The 25,763-nt window shown below is 44.1% G+C and overlaps 4 protein-coding genes across 6 annotated transcripts; all 4 read left to right on the top strand.

Moving 5' to 3' along the window:
- Window positions 3,001-5,465, top strand: LOC8081513 (aspartic proteinase PCS1). The gene has a single exon (XM_002468065.2). It carries the CDS (start codon window positions 3,660-3,662, stop codon window positions 5,082-5,084), a length of 1,425 nt encoding a protein of 474 aa, XP_002468110.2. The 5' UTR covers window positions 3,001-3,659; the 3' UTR covers window positions 5,085-5,465.
- LOC8081512 (E3 ubiquitin-protein ligase SDIR1) lies at window positions 5,743-10,284 on the top strand. The gene is made up of 9 exons (XM_002468064.2): window positions 5,743-5,898; window positions 6,136-6,306; window positions 6,429-6,486; window positions 6,573-6,625; window positions 6,761-6,974; window positions 7,060-7,195; window positions 7,355-7,403; window positions 7,850-7,975; window positions 9,873-10,284. The coding sequence occupies exons 2-9, from the start codon at window positions 6,226-6,228 to the stop codon at window positions 9,996-9,998; spliced, it is 843 nt and encodes a 280-aa protein (XP_002468109.1). The 5' UTR covers window positions 5,743-5,898; window positions 6,136-6,225; the 3' UTR covers window positions 9,999-10,284.
- On the top strand, window positions 13,013-16,690 carry LOC8081511. Of its 3 annotated transcripts, XM_021451942.1 has the most exons (4): window positions 13,013-13,157; window positions 13,245-13,389; window positions 15,549-16,189; window positions 16,283-16,690. In XM_021451942.1, exons 1-4 carry the CDS (start codon window positions 13,028-13,030, stop codon window positions 16,342-16,344), a joined length of 978 nt encoding a protein of 325 aa, XP_021307617.1. In that variant the 5' UTR covers window positions 13,013-13,027; the 3' UTR covers window positions 16,345-16,690. The 3 variants fall into 3 exon arrangements, with proteins under 3 accessions (XP_021307617.1, XP_002468108.1, XP_021307618.1); XM_002468063.2 differs by lacking the exon at window positions 13,245-13,389 and having other exon boundaries at window positions 13,034-13,157; window positions 16,283-16,670; XM_021451943.1 differs by having other exon boundaries at window positions 13,042-13,389; window positions 16,283-16,670.
- Window positions 18,904-24,532, top strand: LOC8084941 (probable tRNA (guanine(26)-N(2))-dimethyltransferase 1). Its single transcript, XM_002468062.2, has 12 exons — window positions 18,904-19,209; window positions 20,126-20,416; window positions 20,863-20,950; window positions 21,045-21,166; window positions 21,527-21,666; window positions 21,741-21,813; window positions 21,984-22,072; window positions 22,164-22,269; window positions 22,369-22,584; window positions 23,592-23,786; window positions 23,897-23,974; window positions 24,090-24,532. Exons 1-12 carry the CDS (start codon window positions 19,105-19,107, stop codon window positions 24,399-24,401), a joined length of 1,815 nt encoding a protein of 604 aa, XP_002468107.1. The 5' UTR covers window positions 18,904-19,104; the 3' UTR covers window positions 24,402-24,532.

Here is a 25,763-nt window from a genome sequence, read left to right as displayed (position 1 = left end):
ACTTGTGAAGGTGGAAAAGGCTTCATTTCTCGTCTTGATCACCTCATGCCTGCTTTATTGTTTTGTATTGCCTCTACTCTGATATGAATATGTTGCAGTTTAGGGAGTTACTTAAAAGCAGAAGGATATCTGAGAAACTGCATAAAATTCTCTATACCGTAATCTTTGCTTTGCTCATTTGATTACCTTTAGTACCATTTGGCCTCGGAAAGACTTGCTATGCCATGCTGGCGCATGTCCTTGTTGTTTGCTTCTTTAACATCTTTTCTGGTAACAACATGAATGCTAACAGCATCTATGCAGGGTTCTGTTGTCTGCTGGTGGGGAAAAAACTAAACACCAATTGAATATCATTACAGTAAAAACAAGAAATTTTTCTCATTTCTTAAGTTTGGATCATAGTCCATGATAACAATTCACTTGCTGTTAGTGAAGCTTGTTGATGTTTAGTTTATGTCATTATCATTCCCTCTTGTCGGGGTTGTCCTGTACTTTTTTTGGATATAGCTGTAATAGGTCACTGCTGATGCACCAATTATTTGATCATTATATGTTGCGAAATATCTCTGTATAGTGGCTGATAACTGACAGCAGATCCTAACTAGTTATTTGACTTCCCTTCTTTTATTGTTTCTGAGTAATCACCCAGATCCAGTGACTCATTCTTTTTTAAAAACTTCTTAGCTGTTTGCTTTACCCTTTGCACCATGGTTCTTTGTCTTGCTGCTTTCTTCCAGCTTAATTGTTCCAGAAATGTTAATCTATGTTATGTACGTCTGTTGCTAGTGGCATATTTTCTGGAGGGAAATGCTGTATGCTTTTCATGATGATTACCCCCCATGCTTCTCATGCCTGCAGGTTGACAATGAAGAATTCCAGTGACAAGGGTGATGGTCATTTATTTTTGAGGTTTTCACAGTGCAACAATACAGTAACAGTGTATGGTGATGTGGGGGCATCCGTCGGTAGGAACATTACCCTACCAGATTTTGCCTATGCATCGTTATTGAATTGTCCATCCATTAGCATTTTATGGCAAACTCAGTTACGCTCTAACGCAGCAGTTTTGTTATCTGTATTAAGATGATGTATTATCTTGGTTGTTGAGCAATCAACTTCTCTGAATGTCGGTTGATTCAACAGCTCACTGTTCGTGCAACCTTCCATTTATGCTGCCTTGGCCATGGTGACGGAGATTGGAAGACAGCTATCAGGTCAAGAAGGACCGGACCCATCTGAGCCCATCTACAGTGAGAAAATCGCCCTGCTTTTCTCAACCATCATGGGTGCTCATCTTCAGACTCGAGGTAAGGACCTTCTGTTAGGTACCTAGGCTGGCTTAACTATCAGGGAAACATTTGGCAGGATGGCTCAGTGCATTGGAATCTATTGGTGGTGGTCCTGGTCTTGGAGAACTTTCAGTGTTCTGGCGCATCACTCTGAGTGCTCGACGAAAAGGACTGCTGCCGAATGAGCATCCTAACTCTAACTGCTCACGGTGCGATGCTTTATTCCCATTCCTAACTTTTACGAAGCATTGGGAAAGATTGCCTTCTTTTCGTTTTTGTGCCAAATCTGTATCACACAGAGTGCTGGAGTACTCAGATGTTCCGTATACCTTCCCGGCAAGAATATTTGTGATAAGTTAAGAGATGAACTTTCTTCAAGCTCCATGTTTCTGTGCAATGGACTCAGTTTTTGGCAGCAGCAGCACAGCCACCGCTCCATGTTTCGGTGCGCTCCTTGCAGAAATTTGACGGCTGTCAAACCTCATAATACCGTGCACTCGATCCAGTGATTTGTGTTATAATTATAGTAGTTGCTTCAGAAGCAATGGTCCTGCGGCGTCCTTAATTAGTCCTTACTGCTGTGGTGAGGCTCCATGTTTTCCGAAAGCCTACTCCACTTTGTTGGTTCCAAGATTGAGTGCTTCATTGTGTAGTTGTCTCCAAACAATGCTGCAGGACTGAACAATCACAGCTTAAATCATGCTATGCTTGGATATGAGTGTTCCTGCCGTGCAGATCCATGTATTCTCCGTGGAGTCTGGCAGCAGCCTTCAGTTGTGCATGATTGGTGTGCCATGTGTGTGCCATGATGATCGCTTCTATTGAAAAGAAGCAGAGTAGCCATTCGTGTCGGGTCAACACATGTCTCCAGCGGCAGAAGCTAATCATTTGCGAGAACAAAACTGAATACGACGAACCCAGCGTCCTCGTGTGTAGATTCTGATTCTGATGATAGTTGCAGCGTTTTGACTGAGTGCGATGTTACTAGCTCGAGTGCGAGCGGCGAGCCCACGCCTGTGCAATACTGTATGATGCATGGATAGCATTTTGCTACTTGGAAGTTGGAATCTGCCTGTCCGAGTCCATCCGGCCAAATTTCTGAAGCACCCGCGATGAAAAAGGTGTGAATGTCCGCAGTTCGCACATTTCTCTCTGCGTGGCTTTTCTCATGATACCGGTAGTATACCACTCACTACCTTTTCAAGTCCGCACATTTCACGTCAAGAACTCTCAATTGGCCCACATGTGTTTGTGTCGTACCGTGCTTTTGCCATAGTGCCTGTTGCTTTCCCTTAACGTATCGGAATTTGGTAAAGGTAAAAAAGCCGCTTGAAGGTCCAAGGTTCGTTCGTAAGAAATGCTGCGTCATTCTCGCATGATGCCCACCGGGTCAAGCGGGGGCAGGGCGAGGGCAGAGCACGTCACATGCGGTGCAGCTCAGAGCACCGGCAGTCACCATCACCGTCTGGCACTCTGGGTGGGGTGGCTCATGAAGTCATGATCGCCGTGGCTTCCGGAACCACCGGGCAGCGCCGTGGCGGCAAGCCCCCTTCACCCCTTCACGGTCACAGCCCCACAGGCCACAGCCCACAGCTGCTGTGAGAATTGAGAAACCGTACCGGTGAGAAACTGGAAACCGAGGGGCAAGCGTGGTTCCTGAATGGCTGAATCTGTTTTCTGAGCGGCCGAACATGCGAGGGTGCGGAGCACAGGAAGATGAGGGGCCAGTGGGCTGTGGTTGCACTCACTGTATTGGTAGGTGTCCACTCTCCAGCTGTCGACCACGGGTTTCTCAACCGCAGGCAGGATGAACTGGCGCGCGCTGCACGGCTGCACCGAATACCAGGGGCCTTTTCGACAAATCTAACGAGAGATCATGGCGATTGGCGAGGCAGCTGCCTGAAACTGGAAGCCATTCCCTCGCCTCCAAAACTCTCAGGTGTCCATGGCGATTGGCACGGCAAATCGGGAGCGCGGGATCCCCAGCCCCCATGTCCAGGAGCCTGTCTCTAAAAAAAAGCTCCAGCTGCGCCACCTGGACGGACAGCCGTGTCCATGAGGTTATACTACCTGTATTGATGAGGTCGCCGATCGACCGCTGCATCGCAGAATCGGATGGGAGAATAGAGACCGTGAATGCGAGCACAGAGGAAACGTCGAAACGAGCACTCGAGGCCGGTGAAGACGCGAGAATGCGAGATGTGACACAGTGCAAGCGTAACTGCTGCGGATACACCGAACCAGACGAAAAGCACTGACACGTGATTCGTACGAATGCCGGTGGAAAAGAGACGCTGACATTAGCAGGAAGGCGGAGGCGCGGAGCCAGTGAGTGACGCACCAGTCAGCGGTGAGAGTAGTAGAAACTGCATGCCATTTGGTGCCATGGACATGGAGCCGATCCTTCTTCTCTGCCTGTCTCTCCTTGCCCACGGGGCGGAGGCGGCGTGCAGAGATGCCAGGTTCGAGGGGACAGTTCTTCCTCTGAGGGTGCAGCAGCTGGTGGTGGCGCCGCCTACACGGTCACCGGCGGCGAACAGGCTCCGGTTCCGCCACGACGTCAGCCTGACAGTGCCGGTGGCCGTGGGCGCGCCGCCGCAGAACGTCACGATGGTGCTCGACACCGGCAGCGAGCTCTCCTGGCTGCTCTGCAACGGGAGCCGCGTGCCGTCCACACCGCCACAGCCACAGGCTCCCGCGGCGTTCAACGGGTCGGCGTCGTCCACGTACGCCGCCGCGCATTGCTCGTCGTCGCCCGAGTGCCAGTGGCGCGGGCGCGACCTCCCCGTCCCGCCGTTCTGCGCCGGGCCGCCGTCCAACTCCTGCCGCGTGTCCCTCTCCTACGCCGACGCCTCGTCTGCCGACGGCGTCCTGGCTGCCGACACGTTCCTCCTCGGCGGGGCGCCGCCCGTGCGCGCGCTCTTCGGCTGCATCACCTCCTACTCGTCCTCCTCCACTGCCGACGGCAACGGCAACGGCAACGACGCCAGCGCCACCAACTCCTCGGAGGCGGCGACGGGGCTCCTCGGCATGAACCGGGGCAGCCTGTCCTTCGTAACGCAGACTGGCACCCTCCGCTTCGCCTACTGCATTGCCCCAGGGGACGGGCCCGGCCTCCTCGTCCTCGGCGGCGACGGCGACGGCGCCGCCCTGTCGGCGGCACCGCAGCTAAACTACACGCCGCTGATAGAGATGTCTCAACCGCTGCCGTACTTCGACAGGGTGGCCTACTCCGTGCAGCTGGAGGGCATCCGCGTGGGCGCCGCGCTGCTGCCCATCCCCAAGTCCGTGCTCGCGCCGGACCACACGGGCGCGGGCCAGACCATGGTGGACTCGGGCACGCAGTTCACGTTCCTCCTCGCCGACGCCTACGCGCCGCTCAAGGGCGAGTTCCTGAACCAGACGAGCGCGCTCCTGGCCCCGCTCGGCGAGCCCGACTTCGTGTTCCAGGGCGCGTTCGACGCCTGCTTCCGCGCGTCGGAGGCGCGGGTGGCCGCGGCGACGGCGAGCCAGCTGCTCCCGGAGGTGGGCCTCGTCCTCCGCGGCGCGGAGGTGGCGGTCGGCGGGGAGAAGCTCCTGTACATGGTGCCCGGCGAGCGTCGCGGTGAGGGCGGCTCCGAGGCGGTGTGGTGCCTGACGTTCGGGAACTCGGACATGGCGGGCATGTCGGCGTACGTGATCGGACACCACCACCAGCAGAACGTCTGGGTGGAGTACGACCTCCAGAATAGCCGCGTTGGCTTTGCGCCCGCGCGCTGCGACCTCGCCACCCAGCGCCTCGCCGCCCGAGCATAGGCTTCGGTAGCATTGATTGATGGCACGCAGCAGCAGGGCACGAAATCGTTGGTAGAGACCAGGTATTAGAGATGGTCTCTCCGATCACCTGCTGCTGTACGTGGTCAACTTTGTATTACGCGATCAAGTATACAAGTCGGTGACAAGCTGATATACACATAGACATAGCTATGGATACTTTTTATTATGCGATCAGGTATACATACAAGTCGGTGACAAGCTGATATGGAAATAGTTATTATGATGAATATTTATTCACTCCGGTCACAAACAGGAGTAAGCAAATGTCTTCGAGCTATATAAAGTTCAATGTTCCAAATTAACTTTAACTACACTTTTTTTTTACATGTTAAAAGTTTGAATGCGACATGAATAGCGCAATTTCATCCACAAATAAAACTATACATTTGCTATTTCAGCAACTGTTTTGTTCTTTGAATCAATCTATTATGAAGTTATATTTCATAATTATTATAATAATATTTATTTCATATCACAAAGGTTAGTATTTTTTTCTATAACTTTGGATAAATTTAAAGATGGTGGTATTCAGTTTTAGCTATCGTGATCCAAGTGCGCCGTCCATCACGAAACGGACGGCACAGATAATGCCACGCACTCTCCACAGGGTGCCCGGCACTGCGGCGCACGAACTCGAAACCGCAGAAGCCTTTCTACCTCCTGCAGTCCTGCTATCCCCCTCTCTCTTTTCCCCATCTGCAGGCTGCAGGCGCTGCTGCTCTCGTCCTCCGCCAGCGACCGAATCGCTGGCTCGACGCCGCGGCGGGAGGTTGGTATCTCGCCTTTCGATCAGGTGCGCGCCCTCCTCGAACTCCCCCTCGCCTTCCTCGTCTGGCTTCCGATTCGGTCCGGTCAGTGCCCAAGCCGTGCGCCGGGCGAAGCTTCCGGAAGCTTCGGGGTTTATCCCGGCATTTCGCTTCCCGCGACGGCGCGACCGGATCGCTTGGCCTCACGGAGTTTCTAGCTGGGATTTCGGTTGGGGCGTCGCTCTCCGGCGCTTATTTTTCATTTATATTTATCGGTGCCTCAGGTTCACGGCCAAATTCGTTGCTGCGTGAGGCTTTGGAGTCTGGAGCCAATCTTGCGCCTTAGAGGGCGGTGGCAGCGCCTGGTGGGCACCATGAGCTTCGTCTTCCGAGGGAGCAGGGCCGACATCGAGGCCGGTGGCTTCCCGGGGTTCGCCCCCGAGCGCCGCGCCATGGTGAGTGTGTGTCTGCTCAATCCGTGACGCATTTCTGCTAAAATGTAACTGGTGGTAGTGTAGCTTAAACCGGTTTCCTTGTCCTGATGTCTGATCCCATTCGTATGTGTGCTTGCGTGTAGCGAATTCATGCAGGGAGCAGGCCGGTGAATAGCAATTCCTTGGCTTTTCTTCTAACTGGTAATCCGTTCGCCTGTCTGTTACCGATACTGTTGAGCTGCTAAAGATTATTCTTTTGGTTAACGTTATGTTTTTTTCTTGGGCAGTTCTTGTTTTGTTCATGGTACTGAACTCACACCAGATGTCTCCCAATCTTTTGGTAAGTTTTCATGCTCCGTGCGAGGTATCCATGAGTTGATTGAAGTTGGTTTCTTATTCATACGAAGCATGCAACTGTGGAACAGTTTAATAACTATATATTTGTCGGATTGTGTGATCTTTTCTTCTCTTTTAGCTTTGGCTTGTCTTGGGAGTCTTCCTAATGGCCACAAGCCTTAGAATGTATGCCACGTGCCAGCAGCTTGCTCATGCTGCAGCTGCCAACAATTTTCTTGGACACACTGAGCTGCGTGTGCATGTACCGCCGACCATTGCCCTTGCTACGAGAGGCCGGTTACAGAGCCTTAGACTTCAACTGGCTCTTCTTGATCGTGAATTTGACGATTTAGGTGTGCCAATACATTCCGTTCGACTCATTTGATGATTTATAGTGTTTCCTGGAAACTTAGCGCCATGGAAATCGTTTTGTTTCAGATTATGACACTCTGAGAGCATTGGATGCTGACAATAGCCCGCATACTCCTTCTATGAGTGAAGAAGAAATAAATTCTCTTCCTGTATTCAAATATAAAGTTCAGGCGCAGCAGGGGAATGCCCCTGCCCAGAAAAGGTAAGACAAATTATCCTTTGGGTTGATTTGTTCAAATGGCCATGTCAAGTTGGTTCCAGTATCACCCATCATCAACACATGACCAAACATTTAATTCTGAAATGGAGACATGGAGTAATTTGTCTCTATGATGTGTTTCTAACGAATGTTTTTCAATAGTGATGGGCCATCTCAGCTATCGGTTTCTTCAACTGGATCTGGCAATGAGGTAATTGATAAATACTGACTTGTTTCTCAAGGTGTGGTCACTTGAAAAATATCGTATTATCATCAATCATGTAGGCTGTTAAAAAGTCATGTTATTTTTTATGTCACAGTTGTCAGTCATATGCATATGCAATGATATTCTTACAATATTCCATTGTAAAGATAAGATTAACATATATGTATATCTGTATAACTGGGCAATACACTTTTAGTTCAGCCCTCATTTATTGAAGTTATTGGTTGTTGTCTGGTTAGCTTTGGGTTTTATATGATATTTTGAGTCAAGGATTTTTCTAGTTTACACTTTCTTATTTGATGTAACAGCTAGTGTTTAGAATCACATAGCTGCTGTGATCACTGATCACCATCAGCGTCTGTGCAGTAGCACATGCATGGTTCAGACTTTGGGCCACAATGATTATTGTTTAACTTGATTCTGCCTTGCAGAAGAAGCAGGATGGTTTAAAATCAGATGGAACCAGCAAAACTCCAGAGGATGAACTAACATGTAGTGTTTGCTTAGAGCAAGTCGCCGTGGGTGATCTGTTGAGAAGCCTACCATGCTTGCATCAGGTAATCATGCTCATTGTCTTGCCCTTGGTTTTCCTTGTATGGAAACTGCAGATGATCTCCGTTTTGTTTCCTTTCTGAAATGATCCTGGTAGCACCTTTTAGCTCTAGTTTGATATAGTAACTTGACATGTTAGCTAACATCCTAAAACAACGTCGTGAAACCAGAATCATGTTTGATGTACCAACAAACTGGTGCATTTTACACATTTTGTGGATGAACGCTGTGATATTGTGACACACTTAAGATAAAAGTTTTTTTAACTGTTATTGTTTGCATATATCATATTTTACTTTACATTTTACATCTTGCACTTGGTTGACCACTTGCTTCATGCTACCTCTTCATAGATAAGTGACTTATTGGACACATTCTCCAAAATGCAACTTTGAATGATACTTGTTGCTACAAAATATTTGTAGAACATACAAAAAATAGTTTATGAACTTCCGAGACAAACCTACCCGAATAATTTTCAAATATCTACAATTAGAATATAGCAAGTAATGTGTGACCAGAATTTAAAATCATTGACTTAAGACAACCCCACAACACCACTTGTTTCTGACTGGAATACTGGAGGGAGTATGCACCAGTGTGAGGTGCTATGTTGTTGATTCTGCAGAACAGAAAGTAGGGAGTGTGTCATTGTAGTTTATATTCTTTACACTCAGATCTGAAATTCTGTGAATTTTTTGAAACGAACTTAAATTTGACTGATTACTTGACACATCAATAACTTCCTTTGCTTTGTCATTCTTTGCCCCATAGAGTTCTAATTTGTCATATTTTTACCCACGCCTGATTATAATATCAGGAATCACATGTTTCTTAACAACAATATAGACCAGGAATCACAAGTGAAATAGGATTAAGGGGTAATACAGGTGTGATCTCTACTCCCCCACTCTGTCTCGCCATACCATTGGCTTCCTATATTTGAAGGTTAGTAGGAACCTTAGAGACTATTGTACAAGACCTGCTATAAGTCTATAACCTTGCCCGTAAGCACAGCCTAACTTTTGACTTTTTTTTTTGAACGTAAAAGCTTTTGACTTTTTGAGGCCTGCATATGCAGTGCAGGCGCATGTCAGCAGTCAGCTTGTGTTGTCCTATGGAGGACTGATGTTGTTACAAGTGCATACATGAAGAGAATGCAAGTTTTTCGCATGGACCCTAATCCAAGATAAAATCACGGTTGACGTCTGGAGGAGGGTGCTAGTGTGGGGGCATTGCTCTTTACCTCTGCATGTACAGGTTGCAAATTGCACTAACATTAAAAGTTGGTGGGATTTGTGGAAAGAAAGATAAAAGATGACACTTCAACGGGTTATGCATCTACATCATGTGGAATTTGTGGAAAGAAAGAAATCGGCGGATTTCCAAAATGATTGCTCCACGCCTGTCTCGATTGTCCTACACACAAAACAGGACTTCGAACAATGACAACGTGCTTTTCAAAACTAGTGTTAGAGGCCTTAATGTGCATTTCGTTTCTGATTCTTTGTGGTTTGTCTATCTCAAGGGCTTGGGTTGTCTTTTAGCCTATTGAGGTGTGTCTACCCCTTAGAGCACTCTTAACAATAGAGTCAACTTGCTAGCTCATATGAACTTATAAAGAAAAAAGAAGATAAAAATAGAGTAACACAACATACAAAAAAAGTGTTTGAGCTTAGCTCTTTAACTTATCATTATCTCTTCTGTGTATTTAATAAAAATATTTTATGACCTAGCTCTTCGAACAGTGTTGGAGCTACCCTTGGTAAAACTTCCTGTTCTGTTTTCTCCCTTCAGTGCAAGGCACAGCTCTTCGAAAAAAAATAAGTGCTAATGTGATGTGTCCTGATGAGGCAACATTCGCAACAATGCAAGATTTCTTACTTTCTCTTTGTTTTACAGTTTCACGTAAACTGCATCGACCCATGGCTGCGCCAACAGGGTACATGCCCAATCTGCAAGCACCAGGTGAGTGATGGGTGGCATGCCACAGGCAACGGTGAAGAGGATGCCTCTTACATGGTGTAAGTAGCTGCCTAGGAGTAGGCCATAGGTAACTAGTAGTAGCTGCTAACAGAATCCGTGGAACGCTGTTTTGGAGGTGACGGTTTTGGAGTGATTTCATGCAATCTAGGGATGTGGTCTAAGCCTGTCTATCCTAACAAAACCAAGTGTGGAACCAGCTGTCTAGTGCGCTGAGTTCTTGTACAACTAATGTTTCTCTCATTCTATGTGATGCTGATGCATAAAAAGGTTGATGATAATCTTTGTAACATCATGGCCCAGGGCTTAATAGGATTAACAAGTTATAACTTTTTTTTTTTGAAAACTCATCTTCAAAGAACTCTAAGGTTAAGCGTGCTTGGCCTAGAGTAATTTTAGGATGGGTGACCGACCAAAAAGTTCTTGAGTGCGCATTAATGAGGACAAAGTGTGCAAAAAAGACTGGTTGGTTGGTAAGGGTAGTCTAATGTCCTAGAGAAGCGGGACGTTACAATCTTCTTCCCCATCCTTTCTTAGTATGCTTGGTTTTCTTTTCTTTTCTTTTTTTTTAACACAGTGCCAGGAGTTCTGTCTTTTGTTAAGAAGAAATAAATTTTGATCCAGTTTACAAGAAATACTAGGCTAGAATACTTTACATCCCACACAGTAATACCCTGGTAGTTTGGCTGAAAAGCCAAAAAGAAAAATAGTGAAAAAAAAACTAAACATGACAGCTCAAATGGCTAACCTTGAGCAACCCATTTACAAACAAAGGTGCCACACCAGCGACACAAAGCCACCGCACGCCATCGTTGATGAGTTTATCATAAGATCCAGCGATAAGATGAGCTTTTCACAGGATCCAGCGATAAGCAACCTCGACTTTTCTATGTCAAACATTAGCCAAGCCCCTAGCAAGCACAACAAACCACGACCTCCATGGAAAAAGAACACACTGTATCATTGTTGCCAAGCTTTGTTGCACCCACAATCAAAGCAACCGTGAAAAAAGAAATGAGTGGGAGAATACCTTGCTCTAGGAGAGATCTTCACCAAGATGCGAGTCCAAATTGTCAGATTTAGAGCCTGTTTGGTACAGCTCACAACAGCTTCATGAGCTGTTGTGAGCTGTTTTTTTTGCCAAACACTTATTTCCAAAACAGCTTCATGGGTGAAACTGTTTTTCCCCTCCTCTCACAAATACATAAGTTGGATGAAGCTGGAAAAAAGTAGCTTATTGCAGCTTCTCCCTCATTTCTCTCTCTCTCAACTATGTATAAAGTAGTTGGTGAAGCTATTTTGCCAAACACTTTTTCCAAAACAGCTCAGCTTCATCTAGAAAGTCACTCATGAAGCTATTTTCTAAAAAAAACAGCTTTACGAGTGAAGTTGAGCTGTGCAAAACAAGCCCTTAGATAAAAAAAAATCTTCGGTGGCGGCCACCACTCAGCACATTTGGAGCAGGAGGAAGAAGAGAAGTGAGAAGGGAGCCACGTGTGGCTTTGTATCCACCCTTGCCGCATTAGGCACGTTGGCGCGGCAGCGGCCTCTCGCTTGATGCGGTGGCGTGGTAGGGTGGCCACGTCAACATGTGATTGGGTCGATGAACTGGCACTGGCACGCCTATCATGCCACGGAGATTGGCATGGTGAAACGAGTTAGGCCCTGTTTCAATTTTTTGGACACACGTGTGGAGGATTAAATATAAACTATTTACAAAACTAAAAATATAGATTATTTACGAAACTAAAACACAGTTAGAGAATAATTTATGAGACGAATTTTTTAAGTCTAATTATTTCATAATTAAACATTAATTGTCAAATAAAATACTATAGTACCTGTTAAACTTCTCTTAGTTTTTAGGAAAAAAGAGCTGGGACTAGAATTATTTTGTATAAAAAATTAAAAAATAATCCGATGGGATTGGTGGATAGAGAATCTAGTTGCAGCCGACACTAAAGATGGCAACGGATACCCGAAACCTGATGGGTTTTTACCCTATTAGGGCATGGGTTTGGGTCAATTTTTCTACCCAAGGTTTGTTAATAGTTAAAAACTAAAAAGCTAGACACAGTGGGTTTATAGGCATGGGTCTGGAATGTAGTATCCAAACCCATAAACACATGGGTTTTGTAAACCCAATCCATGATAGCAAAGTAGTTTATATCTACGCACCTACTCTATATCACACGCGCTTTGTATAAATAAATTTTAGATAATAAGGTATGGAAATTAAATTTGAGCTATAGTATTAGAAAAGATAGAGAAAAGAACAAAACACAAGTATCCATACATGACACATTTGCTTGAGGTGTTGTTGTCTACCTGGGTCTTAACATGGAAAACGAGCCCACATATGTTTGTTTTTAGTTATTACTTACAACATAATGTGTTTAGTCTTATATCACCAATTAGAGGAGAGAGTGGTGGAATCTAGATACCTAGACAAGCAGTTAAAATCTATAATATTTTTTTTCTTAGATTAGAAAGACAAAAAAGTTGAACTACGTGAGACATTTATATCTAATAAATATCTACGTATAAAATAAGTTTAAATTTTATTGATATCATGAGCGATCCGCGGGTGCTCGTGACCCGAATGGGCATAGGTTTGGAGTTTGGACACAAAACTAAATTCTTGATTGTTCATAGGTTTTTTAACAGGCAGATTTTACTTTCGTGGGGCATTAGGTTTGGAATGGTAAAAGGCTTTGTACCGGTTGTCATCTCTAGCCGACTCCTCGTGGGATTGCCGACGGGGGACGGACCTCCGTCATATCACATGGACGCCCATTTCCTGACACCACTTGCTCAGTTGCTCTTCTATGGCCTTGTTTACTTCCTAAAAAAATTTGTAAAATTTTTCAGATTTCCCGTCACATCGAATCTTTAAACACATGCATGGAGTATTAAATATAGATGAAAATAAAAACTAATTGCACAGTTTGGTCGAAATTGACGATACGAATCTTTTGAGCCTAGTTAGTCCATGATTGGACAATTTTTGTCAAATACAAACGAAAGTGTTACAGTGTCGATTTTGCAAAAATTTTTGGAACTAAACAAGGTCTATGTGGGATCGCGGTTGTGGGTTGCGGAATGGGAGCAAAGGCGGAGAGGGAGTGCGCGGTGCCGGGCGGCGGCTGCGAACGCGGAGGCGGCAGCTTCCACCAATCAGTGCAGCCTCATCCTCAAAGGCTGGTCAGTACACACCCTCTCCACTCAGCTTCCCTACTTAATCTGTATTCGTTGGCATGATTCCGCCTGCCAAGCTTGCCGCCGCCGAAGCTGTTCGTCGGAGTCCCGCGCGATCGTTCAGCGACGGAGGGGCAGTCCCAGGCTCGGCGGCGGCGTCGGCGGCTCCCCCCACCTTCTCTCGCCAGTCGCCTCGCGCCCTCGCCTGCGTCCTCCGCGCACCGGCCGACGACCCTGCGTACGCACCTCCCTCTCCCCTCCCGCCTCTGCTGTTCCCGTGGGAGCCCGGCCAGCTGCCCAGGGTGGCCGGGCCATGGCTCCGCCGGTGATAGATTTATAGTTAGGCCTAGCGATAAGCTATGAGGGTGAAATCCAAAATGATTGGCACCTTTGTGCATAGTATTCTGGTTTTGCATGGTCTCACGTTTGGGAAGAACTACAAACTAGTATTTTGGGGGAGAAAAGAAAGATAACATCAAGTGCTTTCCCTTAATGCTTGTGGTCTACCGAGCGGTGAAACCAACAATGGAACAAAATCATTGCCTGAAAAGATGACCATGATTTTAAAATTTTTGTTGTAGTCTTTATCACTAGCGAAGATGAGGAAAAGAAAATGACATCACAGACATAGTAGTTAGGCGGATGTCTTTTGGATAATAGAGGTAGAGACACCCACAATTTCCATTAATAGAAAAAACGTCCACCCACAGTCTCAGAAGTTTGGTTGAATTATATCAGAATACATCAAACGCCCACTTTCTGTATGATTAAAAATGAGGTGATCTGTCCACTCTATTGAATTGCTAGCAAATTGTGCCTACTGATTTGTGGTTCTCAGCTGTAAGGATAAACTACAACAAATTGAGGATCTCATATGTCATTGTATATGATCTGATACTTGCCCCAATATGGTTCCACTGCCAAGTGCCAACCCAATCTCGCACAGTTTCTAATTGCAGCATACACTTATGCTGAAATCCATAGTTGTTACAAAATCACACGCAATCTGAATGGCATGATGGTGTGCAGACCTGACCCTGGAGAAGGGCAAGCGGGGCAACGAACCAGCACCCTAGGTTCCTGAGGGGACTTGCTTGAATGCACTTAAGGAGTTTAGTGATCACAAAGTATAATACCTTTTAGGTGTAGGAAGTCTAATACTAGTAGTACCTTAAAACTCGTCGAGTATTACGTATGCCCTTTGTCACAAATAGCTACTGCAAGCATACATTCTCATTCTGTAGGTGGGTAATGGCCATTTGATGGATCCTGACAGTACTATATAACCAAAGTGCCATTACAACATTAGTGTCTGTTTTTTTTAACTTGAAATTTTGCCTCAATATTTACTTCACCAATGCATGCTAATATCTCAAAGAGTTTTATAGTGCATATTAGGATTGGGGAAATTTAGCTAGAGGTTGACAAGATTCCCAATGGAGTTGAAAAGTTTCCTGCACGTGCAGATTCTCTTTCTGTCTTTCACAATCTAACCATAAAAATTTAGTCTATTCTAGTGGCAAATATGCAACTCTGAAAACAATCTGGGCCAAAAGAGCAACCTTTTCTATTTCTTATAATACTAAAAGACAATGTTTTTTTCTATTTATTTGAGAATTAGCAATTTTGTGAAAAAAAACTGTGGAAGTCTTGTGTCCTAGCAAATGTTATATAACCATCATGAGAAGGATCAAAATAACGGGACTCATATTTTAGTGTTGCCCAGGCCCACCAAATGTTGTGGTTGATTGGCCATATGTGACAGCATATAATCAACAAATGATGTCCCAAGAGAGTACATTTGTAAGCTCTTGCTAAGCTTCCCATGTCCTAACTGAGTGCCACCAAATCAATGGCATTGGTCTTTTCATATATTCTCCATGCTTGAAAAAATATAGAGCTCTTGAAATGACTTAGGAAGTGCATGGGAGAGAACAACAAATAAGCCGACTGGCTGACTGGATCCTCCTATTTGGCCACTAGGGATGGCTCTGCAACTCAGGCTTGATCCCTTCTCCAACTCCACTACTACTAGGCAGATCTAGCCACCAGTTGTGACAAAATCATTTACCAGTTACTCTGTTTTTTCCGTCCATTTTTATAGTTTTTCCTCTGCATCATACATTTATGTGTCTTCAATATTGGTTTAATGTGTCGCCATCCAATGGCTATTATTATCAATGATGAATTGATGATTAGAGTCTACCATACTAGTGGCTAGATGCTTCTGTTTTATGTGAGAATTTCTAGTATTTATCCCTTTCTTTAGTGCGTCTCATGAGGATTAATGTGGATGCTTAATAGTGAGACTATTTTCGTTTCCTAGGTGAACTTGTTTTGTGTCTATGTGAATATGTAGTTCTGGTTTGTAATGTGCCTTGCTACGGTTTGTTACAGTTCCAGCAGCATGGAAAAAGTCTACGCCGTCAACAGTCCTCATAAGAAAAGAAAATCACAGTATGAGCTGAGTGATCCAAAGTTGGTACCACTTAAATGCAAGTTTCGCAAACGGTTATCTTGCCACGATGATGAGTCTGCAACCACAGAAAGTTTAGGATATGATTGCATTTTCATGAACAAGACCTCTGGGACGGACATGGTCAGCATACCTGAAGAATTGGACTCTTGTGAGAACACTATGAGCCTATTTGGTGGGTGCATTGAAGTGGACTCAAAAAATGGAATTCAGGAACAATCTTTGAGAAAAATGTTTGAGATCGGGACATCTGCATCCAGTAGCTCGAGCAACAATTTTTCATCGGAGGCTTTTAATTCTTCCCATAGCAGCGGCACAAGAGAAACTGACAGCTGGGTTATGCACGATATAGAGAATCATCATTCAGATGTGATGCTGAAACCACATAATGACGACCTGGAAAGGATATACAATGTGCTTGAACAGTATGATAACCTAATGGAGGACAAACTAATGGCTGACGATGTTTTTGGTTCTGCTGCTCAGATCATGGATGAAAAGCTTTACTCGAATGGTGTTGATGATATTCAGATTTTGCCAACAGGCCAGACCGGCTATCACAGTAAGCTCTCCAATGCACCTCCCTTTTGCATTTGCTTGCTTGATTTAGGTACTAACACAGTGGGATCTGGTAATGTGTGTGGCAATCAATCAGGTGAGAAGAAGCTAACCATCGATCAAGAATTTGAGCAGTATTTTTCGAACCTCATGCTGTAGGTTCTAGTGGATAATTTTGTGACAAAAATGGCGTTGGGACCTCCAAATATGGTTTGCTTGCTGGGCAAAGTGGCGAACCTTGGCTACTATTGATGCTATCGGTCTATTTGTACACCGAATCCTATCACTGAATGTATATATGTGTGATATGTCTATCTTTTTCAGCTTGCCCATCAAATGCTGGCATCATGATGTATGTTAATAATGTGTGCAGATAAGAACATGTCTAGGCAAAATAGTAAATAGCGTATTCCTTGTATGTTCTAGTGTCTCGGAATAGATCGGTAAGGAGACGGAAGTTACAATTTTTACCCATTTCTAAATCATCCAATGACTCTGTTGTTTCCACGATTACAAAACTGATCTTACCTCTCTGATCACAATCCATGATTATCAGGAGGTGATATTGGGCGTGCGTTATGTGTGAAGTTACCCCTTTCTATAAACCATCCAATAATTCAGTTGTTTTCATGATTATACATAACTGATCCTACCTCTCTGATCAGAATCGGGGTCCCCTCCGATTTGGTAGATCTCGGTTGATCCAGCACCTTCTTTCTTGCTGCTATGCTCGTGGAAGCCATGTATACGTGTGTGGCGCTAGCGGGCGGACCAGGTTTCTTCTTCGAGTCGATGGATTTTGTACTGTACAACCACCGCCGTTGTAGCACCTGGTTGCCGGAACGACCAGTGTCCTACAGCTCTCTCTCTCTCTCTCTCTCTCTCTCTCTCTGTGTGTGTGTGTGTGTGTGTGTGTGTGTGTTTTCTTTTTTTTTGCAAAAAGGGAAATTTATTAAGAATCAAGTACTGTCATTGACTGAACAAACTCTGGAAAAAAAAAGCAAGAAAGACTTGGCTACGACTAGATTTAATAGCAAAATGCGCTAACTCATGTGCCACTTTTTTCTAGCTCTTGTTGATCTTTACAATGTCAAGACCACGTAGTTGTTAGTTTTGCATTACAACTAAAAGGTTTCAATGGTACAAGCCTACAACCAAAGGTTAAGTGTTTTCTGTTCTTATCCAATATTCTTGATATTGATATTGGTTAGGGTTCTTTGCTCGTATAGTCACATTTTTTTTCCTAATTAAGGTCCAGGACAATGTTGATCTATTGTGGTCTTCTGTGATATGCATTAAGGAATGTCAGAAAAAAAATATTTTAATAAGAAGGAATTTATGTTTATGGAGTTAGAATAGTCTTTGTATCATAGCATTATTGTGTACATATATTATTCAATGGACACGTGTGTGACGCATGTATATATTTGCTAGTTTTACATAAAGACCGACTTTGTTGGGCGATACGGTCTTGTGGCGGGTCGGACCATAGTTATTAGAACCGGACCGGACCGGCGGTTGGACCGCTAAAAGACCGAACCAGAGCTTAAACCGGTCCGTTTCACTTAAAAGACCGTTTGAGCAATCGAACCGGTAAAAACCGGTTCAACCGGCCGGTTTTTTTGAACCGGTGAACCGGCCGGTTCCAGTCGAACCGTCCCGGTCCGTAATGGCGCTTGCTATTTCAACTGCAGTTTTCCTGTGCTGCGTGGTGCTGGTCAGTGGAGTGCATGCACGTGGCATCAATGGGCCCCCTAGCTGCTCCTCATTTTTTTGAATGTTACGGGTGGAGTGCATGGCTGGATTGACTGCATGCACCTGCCATTGGCTGCTCCTGTTTGAATGTTTCATGGGTCTTGATGCTTGGTAGCGCTAGTGTCAGCACAATCTTTTAAATTTTAAATTTTTATAACTTTTTAAATAAGCTCCAAATTAGATAAATAATATATCTATTTTGATTGTCATAACGAGGTCTTCGCAATAGTACACTCCATTTTAGCATTCAAGATTATTTTGCAATGGTGAATATTTTAATTACTCAAGCCCCATTACGGACCGGGACGGTTCGACTGGAACCGGCCGGTTCACCGGTTCCCAAAAAAACCGGCCGGTTCAACCGTTTTTACCGGTTCGATTGCTCAAACGGTCTTTTAAGTGAACCGCACCGGTTTAAGCTCTGGTTCGGTCTTTTAGCGGTCCAACCGCCGGTCCGGTCCGGTCCTAATAACTATGGTCGTCATGTATGACACACTCTTGCATGGGATGTAGCATCATGTACCTAATGCTCTTGCGTGGGCTGTTGCATCATGTACTTGACCTCACCAAGGCTATCGTTGTTAGCAGCATCAACAGTGGTGGGTCGATTCCTCATAGATTAAAACATAATTTAGTATTTTAAATGTTTATTTTTTAAAAATATTTAGACATTTTTTTAAAAACAATTAGGATAATTTTTGATAAAGTCCAATTAACCCCTAGATTGTCATGAAAGTTCGACTTACCTCTCCTATTGCTGACGTGGAAGTTCAAAACAATCTGATTTTTTAGGAAGGAATCTGATTTTCTAATTGGGAGAGATAAATCAAACTTTTTGCCATAGTTTTTTTAATTAACTTTCACGATAGTTAAAGACCGATGTTTTTTTTTTTCTAAAAGAAATGAGTAAAAGAGAAACCGGCCCAATAGGCCCACTAGCGCGTGGAGAGAAGTTGCTGTAAGCAGCACCGGAAGTTCTTCTCCCGTTCACTAGCGTACACTAGGGTTTATGGTTTAGGGCGACCGCAATCCAGGTGCTGGATCCACGCGCCGCCGCATCTCCAGCCTCCGCGTCCCAGCCGCAAAACCAGGTGCTTACCCGCGCGCTTCTTGGCACGCCTGGCAGCCCTATCCGTGCCAGGGTTCGGTTCTGGATTTGGAGACATGGCGGAAGTGGAGGACAAGCTCAAGGACTACGAGATCAAGAAGGAGGGAGAGGCAGAGATCCTCTTGCACAAGAAGAACGCCGTCTTCTATAATCCCGTGCAGGTCCGTTCTCTTCCATTTTTCTTGTTTTTTTCTCCTTTTTTTTTTAAAAAAAAAACGGGGGTGTTGTTCTATCGGTTCCTTATCTGCGTTAGCTTACAGTCTGCACGCTTTGAATTTGCTCGTAGCGATTTGCTGTAATGACTTGTTGACTTCCAGTTGATAATTTATCTTTATCGCTCGTAGAGCTGCTTTGCGGTATTCTGGAGGATTCCAAATTGAGTGTTGGGTGGTGATTGGTGTGGGATTGGGTCTGTAGGCTTCAAGTTTATCTAGTTCTATTGCTATCACAGTTCATTTGCACTTACTAGTGCTTCACATAGACCGGTAGTGGTTAAGCTTGCTATTCCACAGAGACCAAACAGTGAACTGTGTTTTGTGTATGTGTCTTGTTTATTTTGCTGTCAACTGGGTTTCTGTGGAAATCAATTAGTGATCAAGTTGTCCACTCCAAGATTACCTCATTCTACCAGTTTGTCCAGCTAAATGAATTTTTCCATTCTACCTATTTGCTTGTCATAGTGGATGGGAACAGTGTAAGTTTCAAATTGCTTAGATCTATTGCAAACTCGAAACAGTAGATTGAGCTTCTGCATGTCATATTCTGGTATTAGATTATGCACCTGGCAAAAAAAAAGTCTAGTGGTTTCACATCACCAAAATTTATTATAGCTTCATTGAAGAAGATAACAGTTTCAAATTGTGATGTAACTCCCTGATTTTTTGCCATAACAGATACATAGCTATAAACATTTTTTTCCTCAAATGAAAGTAGTTACTGTTTGTTGATAGTCAAATTTGTTATTGTTTTAAAGTTGATACGTTGAGGAAAAATCACATACAACTCCGAAGTTAGGGATAATTTCCCAGTTATACCATCATAAAGATTTCTGAAAATTGTGTTTACTGCTTTGATTAGGTTCACAACAGAGATATGTCCATTGCTGTTTTAAGGACCTTTGTTGCCAAGCGCAAGGAAGAACATGAAGCGCTGGTGGACAAGAGGAATACATCACATGAAAAAAACAAACAGAGTGAAACATCGAGTCAAACTGGAGAGGATGCGTCAACTGGCCAGCAAGATGAAATGGATGTTGTTTGTGAAAAGGAGCTAAATAAAGCTGAAGATCAAATTGATGATCTGCCAAAAGAAGCAACAAAACCTTCCTGGAAAGTAACCAGGGAGCTTAAGCCACCACTTGTCCTCGAGGTGAGACTTCTCATAATAATATGGATGGATCGAATACGAACAAATATATATGGATATGAATACAGATATTTTTTTAATCAAATTCAGATTCGTACACAAATATTATCAGGTGTGTTGGATACAGATACTAACGGATAATTTTGGTCAAGGGATAGTCAGACAATAATAAAATACGACATATCTGTATCATATACCCAACTTTGAATATCCATCTGAAAGGGATATTGAATATCCGGGCTTGGTTACAGGCGGATTTAAATCCTTCAGAAGGATGGACAGATTGGAATATCCTTCCCATATTTTATCCCTAATGGAAATGCAATTTCTGTATACTTCATTAACATTAAATGATATCTAGTTTTATTTATTTATTTTTTCAAATATCTAGTTTCCTTCTCATAATTAATATCTAGGTTTGTGGATTGCACCGCTAATTTTCTCTCCAGGCTTTGGCTGCTACTGGGTTGCGATCTCTCCGGTATGCCCGTGAAGTTGAGGGCTTAGGAAAGGTAGTTGCTCTGGATAATGATAAAGGTAATGCTACAGTTTACTAAACTTGCTTATGTTCTTTGCTATTGACGCCTCCGCGTTTGATTTCCCTAATTCACTATGGTTCTTGTTTCTTCAGCATCTGTCGAAGATTGCAAGCGAAACATAAAGTTCAATGGCGCTTCCGCTGCTAGTAAGGTGGAAGCTTACTTGGTTGATGCTCGAATTCACATGCTGATGCATCCAAAAGAATTTGATGTGGTAAGGCATTCGAGAAAAATATTTCTAAATATGTTCTTTCTAAGATAAGATGAAAGCATAATATAGATTCAACGTTGTTGTATACATTAGCTTTTTTATTGGAATGATGCACTTGTGTGTGTCAGGGTGTCGGGGGTTACCATTTATATGGTTATGTCTCTGGTTACTGATTCTAAATCTGAAGTTTCTGGTATTTATTATGCAAGGGTGAATCTTGTTCTTGGTACAAGTCAATGGACTGAAAAGTCACATGTAAATATGCCATGAAATAATTGCACTAAATGATAATGGTTGTTTCTATAAACATTGCAAATTATTTTATTATGATTTTACACCATATTTTCTTCTGATTGTTCTTAGGTTGATCTTGACCCTTATGGATCACCATCTATATTTCTCGACTCAGCTGTACAGGCTGTTGCTGATGGTGGTTTATTAATGTGCACTGCCACTGATATGGCAGTTCTTTGTGGTACCAATGGAGAAGTTTGTTACTCGAAGTATGTTGATAGTTTTGTACTACGTGTTCAAGGAATGTTCCATCTATAGTGTAATAATCAATTATGTTTTGTAGGTATGGTTCATTCCCAACCAAGGGCAAGTATTGCCACGAAATGGCTTTGAGGATCCTCCTTGCCAGTATTGAGGTACATAGGTGATTTACAAATTGCAATATATATACTGAGGACTATAAACTGCTTCCATTTCAGTCTTTTGCTATATCTATATGATGTATCAAGTTAATCTGCACTTTACATGCTTTATTCTTTGGTTATCTTAGTTTCTCATGCCCTTGACCCCTCTTTTCTTACACCAGAGCCACGCAAATCGGTACAAGCGATATATTGTGCCTGTTCTCTCTGTGTTCATGGATTTTTATATCCGTGTTTTTGTTCGAGTATTCACGTGAGTTTCCCCCCTCTAGTGCCTAGTTTGTTCCATATTTGGTTAAAGTCCTCTTTTCTAATGTGGCATTGTATTTGGATTCCACGTGCAGTTCTGCAAGTGAAATAAAGAATACACCTCTTAAACTTTCTTACATATATCAGTGTGTTGGCTGTGACTCTTTCCATCTTCAGTGTCTTGCAAGGACTGTTCCGAAGGTTTATTTTCCATACCATTTAACTCTTTGATACAACATTCTCTCTGTTATGTATTGACACTCTTGACTTTCCTTTTGTTTCTTCTTCCTGTATAAGCAGAAGAATAATGGTGTGAAGCATGCACCTGCTATTGGACCTGTTGTTCCTCAAGAATGCAGTGATTGTGGAAAGAAATTTAATATAGGTGGGCCAATATGGTCAGCTCCTATTCATGACCAAGACTGGGTAGTTTCTACTTTGACAGGTGTTAAGTCAATGAAGGATAGATATCCTGCATATGATAAAATTACTTCAGTTCTAACTACTGTGTCAGAGGTATCCCCCAGCCCCCTCCATCAATTTTTAGGTGTGTTTTGGTAGGGGAAAAGTGTTCCGTAGTAGTTTTTTACCCTTAATTTCTCTTGCAATTTATGTCAATTGCCATAAAATCCATATAATCCTAAAGGCACTTTGAATACAAATTTATTGATGCAACTTTGAATGACTAAACATTCATATAATTTGTCGAATTATTGTTTCAAAATTAAATTTGACTTTCCCTACTCATGCCTTGAATTGATGCCTATGGAGTATCAAAATGGTTATTCTCGTGACTGTTAAAGGCCTATTGATTTCTGATATTATTTTGTATCGCCAACTCCAGATTTTTTACGCTTTAGTATATACAGTAGTTTAATTAAAAGGTAATGCTTGGAAGAGTTTTGAAAGCAAGGTCAATGTTTTGATAACCTATTAATCATGGTTTATTGCTCCAGTCAAAGAAACAATGTAGGGGATTCCAAATTATAGTTTATTTTGTCTTTGTCTTAGGTTAAACTTATAGCTTGTTTTTGACCCGACTGTTAGAAAAATATATTAACATTTATAGTTCAAATAAATGCATTATCAAAACATATTTCATGGAGAATTTTAATATAGTAATTAGATATCGTATATATGTATTTTTCTGTAAAATTGTCACTGTTAGAGAAGTTAGACTTAGGACAAAACCAAAGTATATATAAGCTATATATCTGGGAATGGAGATATACAATCTAGATGTATAGGCCATTAAGTCAAGAATTAGGTTATCTACTAGTCAATAGGTTACCCAAGTGCAACTAATAAACCATTTCTGGGCCTTGTTTTCATTCCCCTTGTGCATGATAAAAAATTGAATCATTGCAGCTAAGTTTTGGGAGGATTTGCAGAAAGTTTGACTAATAGCTTTTGTCTTTTGGCAAGCTGTTCTTTTTTTAGAGTGACTAACTGTTTGCAATTCATGAAGTATTTTGTATACTCTCTAAACACTCAACTTCATTTGAGTTTTTCTTCTGATGCAGGAGTTACATGACATTCCATTGTTTTTCAGTCTCCATAACATAGCTGGCACTGTTAAGTGCACATCTCCATCTTTGGTTATGTTTCGATCTGCAGTTCTAAATGCAGGGTATCAGATCTCAAGCACCCATGTTAACCCACTTGGCATTAAGTCTGATGCCCCTTGGGATGTTATTTGGGACATCATGCGCTGCTGGGTAAGTTTGTATTGTTCCTCAGCGTCTCGTGTCTAGTATGAATTGGTGGATGTCTTGCCTACATGAACTTCTAAATTGCCTTACAAAATTGATTGCAAACTTCAACACAGGTGAAGAATCATCCTATTAAGGAACAGCCCCGTGATTCACCGGGCACGGCGATCCTTTCAAAATCGCCAAAGCTAGAAGTATGTGGTCTATAATTATTGCGCCTATGATGTTCCTTTATGTTTTTCTTTTTCTATGCAGGCTGCAAACTGTATTATTTGATTTATTATTTTTCCTCTTTATGTTTTTTTATAGGCAAATTTTTCAAGAGCAGTTGCTGCCCTCAGCAAGGCTCAGGCGAAGAAGATTAAACGATTCCTTCCAAACCCAGAACGGCACTGGGGTCCAAAGGTCAGAGCAGGCAGGAAGATCACGAGCAAACATATCTCTCTGTTGGGCCCTGACGCTATCAATGGCGCTCTGAATGGTGGTGACTGCCACGAAGAAGGAAACGGTGCTGGTCTAGATAATACAGCCCCAGAACCCGAGGGGATCAAAGACGTTGAGAATGAACCCTCAAACAAACGCCAAAAAACCAGCGACGGCGAACCAGCAAGCGAACCTTGATTTGTTTGAAATCTTTCGTGTGGTTCCTTTGTGTCTGTGCTTTGCTAGTTTGTGGCCGATGGGTTATTTATATCACCTGTTGAATTTTGATGGAACAAATTTGCGCCAAGTTTTTGTCATCTTTTGCTGCATGTGTGATGCTCCTGTTTAACAGAGGGAAAGCCCTATTAAAGCGTAATATACATAGCTTTTGCAATGTCGAGATGTTAGTATTGCTTGAGCTGGCTATATTGTGGACGCCGTTGGATTTTGAGAAGGGAACCATCGTGGAAATTAGCCCTTGTCGTATAAGCAAACTACAGCAAACAATCACCAGATCAAACAAAATTTGATCACTGAGAGGCTATCATATTACTGTCGTATAATCTTCGATGCTTGTATTAACATTGGACGCATGGACTCCAGCTACAATGCGAACAATCCTTCTCCAAGAACCTACGACTTCTGAGGTCAGTCATCCTGCAGGCTGCAGCATCTGCGAGCAGAGCAGCGTGCGTGGGTGTGCGCGCGGTCAGTCGTCAGAAACAATCAAAACCACCAACTCTTTGCAGCCGGTTGTCACCCGAATCATGAGATCGGTGACCACGTTGCAGTCCCGCACGGAGCTCCTATTGGTATCCTCATCATTCACACGCGCGCATGGATCCAAACGGCGGCGCTACGTACGTGCGCATCCCAGTCCCAGTCGCGTCTCCACTCCAGCCCCGGCCGGCACCTGAATCTCTTCGGTACCCACCGGCAGATTTTCCAGCCGGCGAGCACCCCGAAAAAGAATCATGGAAAAAGCTCGCAGGATTCGACGGTGTGAAACCTGTCGCCGTTCATGTGAGCTCGTGTGCCGCGGCGGCCGCTCCGTCGTCCCTGTCTCTCCCGCACGGTGCGCCCCGGCGTCAGCGCGCGAGCCCAACAGCCGCGGGCGGGTCCCGCCGCACGTGGCCCGGCTCCCCAGTCCCCCACCCCGGCCTCGCCGCGGACCGCGCCGACGTGGCGGGCCGCCGGGCCGCCCCCGGCGACGTGACCCGCGACCCACGGGCAGCAAGGGCCCGGACGCCGGTGTGGGCGTGTGGCCCCCGTCCGCGGTCAAATCCGTCACACCGGGGCCGATCCAGGTCCGGTTGGTGGGGGAGCGCATGGGGCCGCCACCCCCACGTGCGATGTTGAGGTTGTCTGCGTGCCTTCTTTTTTTTCTGCTGCCCGCTCTCGAGCTCGACTGCTGGATGGACTCCCCGTCGTGGTGGCTACTTGTGGGTCCTAGACCGTGTCAGGTCAACGGTCAGCGTCACGGCGCGGATCCTCTGCTCCTGCCCTCCGTTCCGGCCAGCGGCAGGTGCACCGGCGGCGTGTGACCGGGAGATGGAGACG

The sequence above is a fragment of the Sorghum bicolor genome, chromosome 1, assembly GCF_000003195.3.
Source record: "Sorghum bicolor cultivar BTx623 chromosome 1, Sorghum_bicolor_NCBIv3, whole genome shotgun sequence".
Lineage (NCBI taxonomy): Eukaryota > Viridiplantae > Streptophyta > Magnoliopsida > Poales > Poaceae > Sorghum > Sorghum bicolor.
The sequence above is the reverse complement of the archived record's forward strand: the minus strand, read 5'-3'. Positions and strand labels throughout refer to the sequence as shown.

What these genes read in the sequence shown, in the direction of transcription:
- LOC8081513 (XM_002468065.2), top strand. Translation starts at nt 3,660, where the DNA reads ATGCCATTTGGTGCCATGGACATGGAGCCGATCCTTCTTCTCTGCCTG.
- LOC8081512 (XM_002468064.2), top strand. Translation starts at nt 6,226, where the DNA reads ATGAGCTTCGTCTTCCGAGGGAGCAGGGCCGACATCGAGGCCGGTGGC. An exon ending in AATGCCCCTGCCCAGAAAAG is followed by an intron (nt 7,196 to 7,354) that starts GTAAGACAAATT and finishes GTTTTTCAATAG; the next exon opens with TGATGGGCCATCTCAGCTAT. An exon ending in GCCTACCATGCTTGCATCAG is followed by an intron (nt 7,976 to 9,872) that starts GTAATCATGCTC and finishes TTTGTTTTACAG; the next exon opens with TTTCACGTAAACTGCATCGA.
- LOC8081511 (XM_021451942.1), top strand. Translation starts at nt 13,028, where the DNA reads ATGTGGGATCGCGGTTGTGGGTTGCGGAATGGGAGCAAAGGCGGAGAG. An exon ending in AGCCTCATCCTCAAAGGCTG is followed by an intron (nt 13,158 to 13,244) that starts GTCAGTACACAC and finishes CCGCCGCCGAAG; the next exon opens with CTGTTCGTCGGAGTCCCGCG. An exon ending in AGGCCAGACCGGCTATCACA is followed by an intron (nt 16,190 to 16,282) that starts GTAAGCTCTCCA and finishes GCAATCAATCAG; the next exon opens with GTGAGAAGAAGCTAACCATC.
- LOC8084941 (XM_002468062.2), top strand. Translation starts at nt 19,105, where the DNA reads ATGGCGGAAGTGGAGGACAAGCTCAAGGACTACGAGATCAAGAAGGAG. An exon ending in TCTTCTATAATCCCGTGCAG is followed by an intron (nt 19,210 to 20,125) that starts GTCCGTTCTCTT and finishes TGCTTTGATTAG; the next exon opens with GTTCACAACAGAGATATGTC. An exon ending in AGCCACCACTTGTCCTCGAG is followed by an intron (nt 20,417 to 20,862) that starts GTGAGACTTCTC and finishes TTTTCTCTCCAG; the next exon opens with GCTTTGGCTGCTACTGGGTT.